Source organism: Chrysochloris asiatica, unplaced genomic scaffold (genome assembly GCF_000296735.1).
Source record: "Chrysochloris asiatica unplaced genomic scaffold, ChrAsi1.0 scaffold00007, whole genome shotgun sequence".
Lineage (NCBI taxonomy): Eukaryota > Metazoa > Chordata > Mammalia > Afrosoricida > Chrysochloridae > Chrysochloris > Chrysochloris asiatica.
This window is the reverse complement of record NW_006408525.1, coordinates 35,003,597-35,014,039: the sequence shown is the minus strand read 5'-3', so window position 1 is coordinate 35,014,039 and position 10,443 is coordinate 35,003,597. Positions and strand designations below refer to the sequence as shown.

Sequence of the window (10,443 nt, the reverse complement as noted above, 5' to 3'; positions counted from 1 at the left end):
TAAACTTTCACTCAATCCACAATAAAAAACTTAAATTTAAAAAAAGAGGCAGCCTATGATCAAGAGCCAGTGATCCTGAAGGAAGAAGTCTAAGGTGCATTGAAGTCATTGGCAAAGCACAAGGCACCAGGAATTGAGGGAATACAAATTGAAATCTTTCAACAAAGTGAAGCGGCACTTGAGGCACTCACTCATCTATGCCAAGAAATTTGGAAGACAACTGCCTGGCCAACTGACTGGAAGAGATCTGCATTCCAAGGAATGCAGAAATCATTAGACAATATCATTGATAGCCCATGCAAGTGAAGTTTTTCTAAAGGTAATACAGAAATGCTGTAACCATACACTGACAGAGAACTTCCAGAGGTTCAAGCCGGTTTCAGAAGAGGACATGGGACGAGAGATATCAATGCTGACGTCAGATGGATCTTGGTTGAAAGTAGAGACTACCAGAAATATGTTTACCTGTGCTGTATGGACTATACAATGGCTTTCAATTGTGTGGTTCATGACAAACTATGGCTAACATTCAAAGAATGGATATTTCATAATACTGAAATGTGCTCATGCAGAACCTATACATAAACCAAGAGGCATTTGTTCAGACTGAACAAGGAGATACACAATGGTTTAAAATCAGAATAAGTGTGCATCAGGGTTGAATCCTTTCACCATACTTATTCAATCTGTGTGATGGGCAAATAACCTGAGAAGCTAGATTATATAAAGACAAACAAGGCATCAGTCAGGACTGGTGGAAGACTGATTAACAATCTGATATGCAGATGATACACCTTGCTTACTGAAAGCAAAGAGGACTTAAAATATTTACTGATGAAAATCAAAGACAAAAGATTGCATCTCAATGTAAAGAAAACAAAAATCCTTACAATCGAACTAATAAATAAAATCACAATAAATGTAGAAAACATTGAAGTTGTTAAAGATTTAATTTTGCTTGGATCCACAATCAACATTTACAGATGTAGCAGCCAGTAAATCAAACAACAATTGCAATAGGCAAATCTGCTGCACAAGGCCTCTTTAACGTGTTGAAGAGCAGAGGTCAGTTAGAGAATGAAGGTACACCTGACCCAAACCATGGTATTTTCAATCACTTCATTTAATGTGAAAGTTGGACAACAGATAAGGAATACTATGCAAGAATTGATGCATTTGGATTATGAGGTTGCAGAAAAATATTAAAAGTGCCATGGACTTCCAGAAAAACACACAAATCTGTCTTTGGAAGAAGTACAACCAGAATGCTCCTTAGAAATGAGGCTAGTGAGACTCCGTCTCTCATACTTTGGACATGTTGCCAGAATGGACCAGTCTCTGGAGAACATCATGCTTGGTAAAGTGGAGGGTCAGTGAAAAAGAGGAAGGCCCCCAACGAGATGCACTAACACAGTGGCGGCAATGGGCTCAAACGTTAACAACACCTGTGAGGATGTCGTGGGACCAGGCAATGTTTTGTTCTATTGTGCATAGGGGTTGTTATGAATCCGAACCAATTTGACAGTCCCTAACAGCAACAATATAAATGCCTGATGGGAGGGCCATAGTCTCCTGAAGGCTTAATTAATTACAGGTCCCCTTTAGCTACTCCATGTCTACCATCCACTTCATTCCTCTGGGAATGTACATTTCTTGAAGTAGTAGTACTCGCTAGGGTACCAGTTCCTTTCCTGATACTGGGAATAGCCATTCCTCACAATGAGCTGTGGGCCTGTATGTCCTCTTCATACTCTATTGTAGCTTGTCATGACAAGCATCAAAGAAGTAAAACCATTCTCAATTGGAAATAGCCGGGCCAGTCTTGGGACAGCAGAGAGCCAAGCAGAAAAGGCTTATTTTCTAGGGAGGATTCTCCCTGAGAGTTTATTATCTCATCCCTTGATTTGGGATATCCCAATTATAAACCAGAGATGCCTAAGGATTCTGTGTCTTTGAGATCCAAGAAATCAGAATCTTTTCCAAGTGTCCATCCAGATGAATGAATAAGTGTTGCTCCGCTCAAAACTTCCCATCCCCTCCCTCACTGACCAGTTACTGACCAGCACACTCTGGCTAAAGAAACTTTCCCAAATAGCCTTACCTGGGGAAGATATCAAGGCCAGTAGGACCCAGGTACCAAACAGAAACATTTCTGTCCTTATGAGAAGTACCAAAAGCTGGAAAGGAAAAAAAAGAGATAGCAGTACTAAAGAAAGTGACAAAAAAAGAAATAGAGAAAACTCTTGGTTATTCCTGAAAGTCAACCTTTATTTCTGAAGCTTCACAGAATATGGAAAAACTGCAGCAAGAGCATTCATGATGCCGGTTCACTAAAGAAATGTCTTGCATCTACCGCAGTTTGGTTTATGTGTACAGCAAAACAATGAGATACTTATGAGAAAGCAAGAGGGAATACTTGATTAAGCTGTATTGCACTTAGCTGTTTCCAGGTTTCCACCACTGAGTCAGCAGAGGGGGGATAGCATGGAAACATGAAAACAGGGTCCACAAAGGTGAAATTTGGTAGTGTTTATCTGGTACTGTGCAATAAGGTCTACCCTGACCATGCTCTTTTTAGCCCTCTTGGTTCTGTCCCTCACCACAGCACACCCTTAATCTATGCTACTCTTTTCTGATAGCACACATCACTTTCTAACTAGCCTAGTGAGTACGAATCGGGCTGCTAACTTCAAGGTCAGCAGTTCAAAACTACCAGCTGTTCCACAGGAGAAAGATGAGGCTTTTTGCTCCCATAAAGATTTACAGCCTCAGAAACCCTGTACAGGGTCAGTATGAGTCAGAACTGACTCCATGGCACACCACCACCACTACCACCATTTGCTTATCGCTATTGTTGTTAGATGCTGACGAGATGGTTCCAACTCATAGTGACCCTATGAACAGCAGAATGCAACACTGCCCAGTCCCCTGCCATTCTCACATTTGTTACATTTGAGCCCATTGTTGCTGCCACTGTGTCAATTCATCTTGTTGGGAGTCTTCCTCTTTTTCACTGACCCTCCATTTTACCAACCATGATGTCTTTCTCCAGGGACTGGTCCCTCCTGATAACATGTCCAAAGTATGAGACGAAGTTTTGCCATCCTGGCTTCCAAGGAGCATGCTGACCATACTTCTTCCAAGTCAGATTTGTTTGTTATTCTGGCAGTCCATAGTACTTTTAATATTCTTTTCCAACACCATGACTCAGATTCATCCATTCTTCCATTGTCTTTCTTATTCTTTGTCCAACCTTCATATGCATTTGAGGTGATTGAAAATACTATGGCTTGGGTCAGACATATCTTAGTCCTCAAACGGATCTCTTTGCTCTTCAACACTTTTCAAGAGGCTTTGTGCAGTAGATTTGCCTATTGCCACTTCCATGAGTCTTGATTGCGGATCCAACTTTGACAACTTTAATTTTTCTCCATTTATCATGATGTTATTTATTGGTCCAGTGGTGAGGATTTTTGTTTTCTTTACATTGAGATGCAATCCATACTGAATGCTTTAGTCTTTGATCTTCATTAGTATTTTAAGTCCTCATCACTTCCAGCAAGCAAGGTTATATCTGCATACCACAGATTATTAATAAGTCTTCCTCTAACCCTGATGCCATGTTTTTCTCATATAATTCAGCTTCTCAGATTCTTTGCTAAGATTGGATAAATATGGTGGGAGGATACAACCCTGATGCACACTTTTTCTGATTTTAAACCATTCAGTGTCCCCTAGTTCTGTTTGAATAATTGCTTCTTGTCTAAGTCTATTATTCTTGTGCGTCTCCCTTTTCTGGACGTACACTCCATGACAGTAGGGGCCTTTGTTTTGCTCAATGATATATAACTCAAGAATGGTTATAAGTGTTCAACAACTATGAAAGAATGAATAAACTAGAGAAATTATTTACATTTTGTTGTTGTCTACCTACTATGTATCAGGTCCTTGCTTGGAAAGGATGTACACAACGTTAATCTCATGCTCTCATCCCAACATGAAGGGTTTCAAAAGCGACAGCCATTTAAGCATCTAAAATTATGTGGAAAAAATACTCCAGTGAAGGTTCTTTGACATTTCCAGCCCACTAAAGTGTGAGGGCTGGGTCCACCTGCGAATATGCAGAGGACTCAACTGCCAAAACAGACAAGGACTTGCTGAAGATCAAAGACTACAGCCTTCAGTATGGATTACATCTCAATGTAAAGACAATAAAAACCCTCACAATAAATAACATCATGATAAACTGAAAAAAGACTTAAGTTATCAAGGATTTCGTTTTACTTGGATCCACAATCAACATCGGCCCATGGACACAGCCATTGAGAAATCAAATGATGTATTGCACTGGGCAAATCTGCTGCACACGACCTCTTTAAAGTGTTAAAAAGCAAAGATGTTTGTTTGAGGACTTCGATGTGCCTGACCCAACTCACGGTATTTTCAATCCCCTCATAGGCATGTGAAAGCTGGCCAGTGAATAAGGAAGAACGTGGAAGAATTGATGCAGTTGAGTTATGGTGTTGGAGGAGAATATTGAAAGTGCCATGGACTTCCAGAACAAACAGCTCTGTGTTGGAAGAAGTGCAGCCAGAGTGCTCCTCGGAGGCCAGGATGGCCAGGCTTAGTCTCTGGGACATAGTGTCAGGAGGGACCAGTCCCTGGAGAAGGACATCATGTTTTGTAAAGCAAAGGGTCGGAGGAAAAGCTGAAGACCCCCACCAGCTAGACAGGCACATTGGTAGCAATCAAGCTTAACATCGATTTTTCAGGAAGCAGCAGGACCCGGCCAGCAACACGCGGGGTGGCTCTGCCTGGGAACTGACTCGATGGCACCTAACGCATTCTTAGAGAAGCAGCTTCTGGTCGTTAAGTGCCATCCAGTCGGTTCCGACTCATAGCGACCCTTAATAGGATTCTGTGTAGGAGCAGAAGGCCTCGTCTTCTCCCAAGGAGCTGCTGGTAGACTCGAACCTCCAACGTTATGGTTCAAAGTCCAGTACTTATCCTCCAGAACCACCGCTCCCCAGAGAAGCAACTTAAGCGAATACATTTTGGCTTCGACTTTAAAGTCACATAGCCACACTGTGAGGATGGCGCAGGTCCAGGCAGTATTATTCGGTTTTACAGGTGGTGGCGAGGCGGCACAGACTGAAGAGAATATACCAACATAAAGTGTGAGGCGGCAACACACACCAAAAGGTCAGATTTTCAAAGATTTGACAGGAACGTTCAAGAAAAACATAAACCTAAGCTAATAAAATTTAACTTAAATATTCACCGCCGATGTTCCCAGGATCCTCGTTCTCAAGGCCCTCGTGTTGGCCCGCCACAACCTAGTCTCTTCCGCCTCGCGTTCCGACAGTTTGGTACGCAACGCCAGGAGGGGGCGCGCGAGGTCGCTCCCGGCAGGAGGACTTTCCTAAACTGCCTAGAAACTAGTGACGTCAACCAAGAAGCTTAGGAGGATTGGCTGAAATGAGTGGGGCGGGCAGGGAGCTAAAATGTTAGGAGGGGTGCATGGGGAAGATGAGGCTAAAACATCTGGATTTTATTTAGTAGGGAGGACATATTTGACTCAAGATAATTACTAATAAATAAAATAAAGTGTAAATAAGGATGAAATATTTGTTGCATCAGTAAATAATGGCTCCACAAAAAAGTCAAACAGGTTGATTACCCCTGTGTCTGTTGGGTACGTGATGTGACCTGAGCACGTGCGATGCCCCGCACGGGAATCGGCAGCGCGCACAGCCGTATTCCCACCTTGGGCCGCGGAACTTGCAGGGTGTAGGTGGTTCACACTTTCAAAACCTTCCGGGGGTCTCTCTCATGGCTCACCTCTGGAGGGCTAAGAGAGGGCGCCATGCCCATTTTGGAAAAGTCCTTTTTGCTCCCTGATCTTAGGGATTGTACTCCTTTTCCACATAGACCAAAAAAACCCTTGAACGAGCTTGCATTCCTTTCTTCACTCACCTGTACCCAAGAGCTATTAGGTGTTAAGTGTAGTCGAGTTGGTTCTGACTCATAGCGACCCTGTATAGGGTTTCCGAGGAGCGCCTGGTGAGTTTGAACCGCCAACCTTGTGATTCAAATCGACCTTACTGTCCAGTGCTTACCCTAAAGCACTACACCAGTAAAGGCAATAACAATGGGGCTAAGCGAATACGTTCACCACTGTTAACACCTCTCCAATCTGGGCCCCCGTTCTCACCTCCCATGCCAAAAGTCTTGGGAAGCCTGGCTCTTGACAAGTTTCTCAAAACTTCTTTGAGCCCAAACTGCGGGTTCTTGTCCTACAATAACTATGCTTTGGCTTTCCCTCATTCCTGGGCCTGGTGGTGAGCCGTGGGCTGAGTTCCATGGTGTAGTGGAATTTGTGGATTTGGAAGGTTTTCCAGGACAATTACAGGTAATCCCTGATTTCTGACGTGTTTCAGTTAGGACATCCACATTTAACTACTTGTCTTTCTTTTTTTGTTTATCTTTAATAATATCTTGTAACAGTGCATCATTTGCTGTTTTCATTCTCAAATGTTCACTCACATGTTCAAAGATCGGATTTATAAAACTGATATAAAAGACAAAAGTAATGGGAAAAACAGGTATTTTACTTCCCTCAAAACAATTTGCAACGTAGTCATAAGTTGATGACTGCTTATATATGCAGCTACTATCTCATTTAAGGAGCCCTGGTAGGATGCAACCAAGCACTTGGCTGCTAACCAAAAAGGTCAGTGCTTGTCAGTGCACTGTGGATTGTTCGCTGGTGATCCTGTAGAGATCACAGCCTAAGAAACCCTATGGGGCAATTCTAATTTGTTACATTGAGTAGAAATGTACTCTATGGCATCTAACAACAATAACACTATCTCATTTAACTATACTTGAGGGAGGCATTACTGTTACTCCCATTTTAAAAATGAGGAAGCAGAGAGCTCACACTGCTCACAAACCCACACAACTCACCATACGTCAGTGAGAGACCAGGGAATGATTATTGTAATTGGCCATTTTGGCATCCAGTGTAAGTCCTAAGACCCACCAGACATTAAGTTAAACATCCAGTGGTGTTCTGGACCAAGTTATATGGGATAATCCATCTCTTCCATTCAGAGATGCCAATTTGGTAGCTTGAAACCAGCCATGGTGAAAGTATTTACACCACTGAAATTGTCAAAGCCTACAAAACAGGGCTTTTTTTAAAGTTTCATTTTATCTTTATAGAAGTGTTTGTTTTTTAACTTTTCATTAAGAATTGAGTGAAGGTTTACAGAGCAGATCATCAGTTTTACTTTTTAAAAAAAAATCATACACTTCATTTAATCTCATTGATTACAGTCCCCTCAATATAATATCACTAAATGGTTTAAAATCAGGAAAGGTGTGCGCCAGGGCTGTATCTTTCTACCATACTTACTCAATTTGTATGCTGAGCAAATAGTCCAAGAAGTTGAGGCAAATTCATAGTATCTATTATATTAACCCCTTTAAGACTCATTTGTTGTTATTAAGTGCCGTCGAGTGAGTTCTGACCCATAGCAACCCTATATAGGGTTTCTGAGGAGTGGCTGGTGAGCGTGAGCCGCCAACCTTGCTGTTCAAACAACTTTGCAGTCCAGTGCATTAACCCACAGCACCACACCAGGACTCCTTATTAACAACCTGCAATATGCAGATGATACAATCTTGCTTGCTGAAAGCAAAGAGGATTTAAATTACTTGCTGATGAAGATCAAAGACCACAGCCTTCAGTATGGGTTACACATAAAGATTGTAAAGCAAACAAAAATCCTCACTACTGGACCAATAAATAACATCATGATAAATGAAGAGAAAAAAAATGAAGTTTTGAAAGACTTCATTTTGCTTGCATCCATTACCAACAGTTGTAGATGCAGCAGTAAAGAAATCAAACAACCTATTACATACATTAGGTAAATCTGCTTCACAAGACCTCTTTAAAGTGTTCAAGAGCAAAGACGTCAGTTTGAGAACTAAAGAGCATCTGACCCAAGCAAACCATGCTGTTTTCAGTAGCTTCATATGCATGCAAAAGTTGGACAATAAATTAGGAAGACCATAGAAGAACTTGTACATTTGAGTTATGCTGTTGAAGAAGAATATTAAATGTACCATGGACTACCCGAAGAACAAACAAATCTATGTTGGAAGAAGCACAACTAGAATGGTCCTTAGAAGCCAAGATGGTCAGACATTGTAGCTCATACTTTGGACATAGCAGGAGGGTCCAGACCCTAAAGAAAGACATCATGCTCGATAAATGGAGGGTCATCGAAAAAGAAGGAGATCCCCATCCAGATGGATTTGGCACAGTGAGTCGCAGCAGTAATGGGCTCAAGTGTAACAACACTTGACAAAGGACCGGGCAGTGTTGTGTTTTGTTGTACATAAGGTCACTATGAATCAGAACTGACCCGGCAGTACCCAACAATAACAACAGCCCCTTTAAACCACACTCATTCTTTGTATGTGTGTGGTTTTGAAATTTTTAACCCATTTATTATTATATTTATGTTATATATATATCTGCAAAGTGCTACCAAGTCAGCATCCTAGTCAGATTCCTTGTTAGAAATCAAAATTTCAGCACTTATATGTGGCAGGATATTTTCAGCTATTTATTTCTATGGAGTACTTTTGAACGTCATTTTTCTACTTTGTCAAATGCTTACATTTTCCTATCCTTTTTCAAATTCCTCAGTGGCATATTGGCCTTGATTTTCACTTCTTCAATTAAAAACTTAAATTTCACCATCTTTAAGGAAGCTAAAATAAGCCAATCTAATAAAAATAACTATGTCATCTGAAAATCGTTTTTTAATTGTTGTGATAAATTTGTAAGTTGGTCATTTGGTGAATTGAATTGTGGTAAATGGGCATACTCCAGCTAACCTAACCGTGTGTCTCTCTGTGAACAGTGTTTTCCTGAGGGATTGGGAAGGTCCTCCCTTCAAGTAGATAATTGCTCTGGCCCCAGGTAGTCATTTTTATAGAACTAGGTTCCAGTAATTTTTTTGCTGAGTCTTCAGGATTTTCTAAATTCATACCATCTGCAAATGAAGTTTCTCTTCTTCTTTGCCAATATGGATGCGTTTAATTTCCCTTTATTGCCTTATGTCTCTGGCTAAGACTTTCCATACGATGTTGAATATAAGTGATGATAAAAGACATCCTTGTCTGGTTCCTGTTTGCAAAAGGAATGACTTCAGTTTCTCACTGTTGAGAGTAATGTTGATTGTTTGTTTTATATATATATATATCTTTAATTGTATGGAGGAAGTTGCCATCTATTCCTATTTTGTTGATTGTTTTTATCAGAAATGAGTGTTAGATTTACTTGAATGCTTTTTCTGCATCAGTTGATACAATCATGTAAATTTGTTTGTTTGTTTTATGTATGTGGTGGATTATTTTAGTTGTTTTTCTAATATTGAACCATCCCTGTATACCTGACATGAATTCCACTTGGTTATGATGTTATATGAGTGTGAGTCAAGAATTATATGCACTCTGGTTATATTAAAATGCCTGTCCATATCCACAGCTGATGACAACATTAAGCATGCATGTGAAATGATTCTGTCTAATAGACAAGTGACAGTGGATTATATGGCAAATCATTTGTAAATCAGCCATGGCTCTGCCTATGAAATAATCCACGACAGACTTGGGTTTCGAAAAGTTTGTGTGAGATGGGTAACGAAACAACTCACAGAAGAGCATAAACAGAATTTGGACCGATACTTGAAAGAAAGCATAAGTTTGTTGTTTTTTTTAAATCATTACTGGTGACTAGACATGGATTCATCACTACAGCCTGAGAGTAAATGACAGAGTATGGAATGGAAACATCCTCAATTACCAACCAAGAAAAGTTCAAAAGTCAATCATCAGCTGAAAAATTGATGCTTACAGTTTTCTGGGATTCTTAAGGGCCAGTATTGGAACACTATCAGGAAAAGGGTTTAACAATCAACAGTGCTCATTACAGTGAGATGCTCACTGAAGAGCTGAAGCCTAAATTTGGGATTAACTGCAAAGGGCAAATATACCAAGGTCATTGTGATCTTGCATGGCAATGCACGTCCTCACACCTATGCCCACATTGTTGACTCTTCAAAAACTGCATTCTGAAGTGTTAAAGCATTGTCCCTATAGTCCTGATCTTGCTCTATTGGACTTTCACCTATTTGGTCCCCTAAAAACAACCCTTTGAGGATGAAGATTCACCTCTGATGAAGAAATGAAGACAGCGGGGCATCGTGTCTGGTAACTTGGCCTAAAACATTTTTTAATGAGGGACTACAATAGCCTGTTGACAGACGAACAACTTGTATTAAAAAGCAAGGAAATTATGTTTTAAAATGATGTATTTATCTTTTCTAAAAGTTTATTAAAATAAATTCTACGGCCAGAGTG

General features: G+C 40.5%; 1 protein-coding gene across 1 annotated transcript in view; it reads right to left on the bottom strand.

Moving 5' to 3' along the window:
* The window catches only part of LOC102829749 (intercellular adhesion molecule 5-like), a 13,462-nt gene extending 7,594 nt beyond the window's left edge, over nucleotides 1–5,868 (bottom strand). The window contains exons 1-2 of the mRNA XM_006833726.1: nucleotides 5,842–5,868; nucleotides 2,102–2,177 (exon numbers count right to left, since the gene is read on the bottom strand). Of these exons, the coding sequence (XP_006833789.1) occupies nucleotides 2,102–2,177; nucleotides 5,842–5,868 (103 nt within the window). The remainder of the gene's footprint in view (nucleotides 1–2,101; nucleotides 2,178–5,841) is intronic.
* Between the last annotated feature and the right edge of the window lie 4,575 nt (nucleotides 5,869–10,443).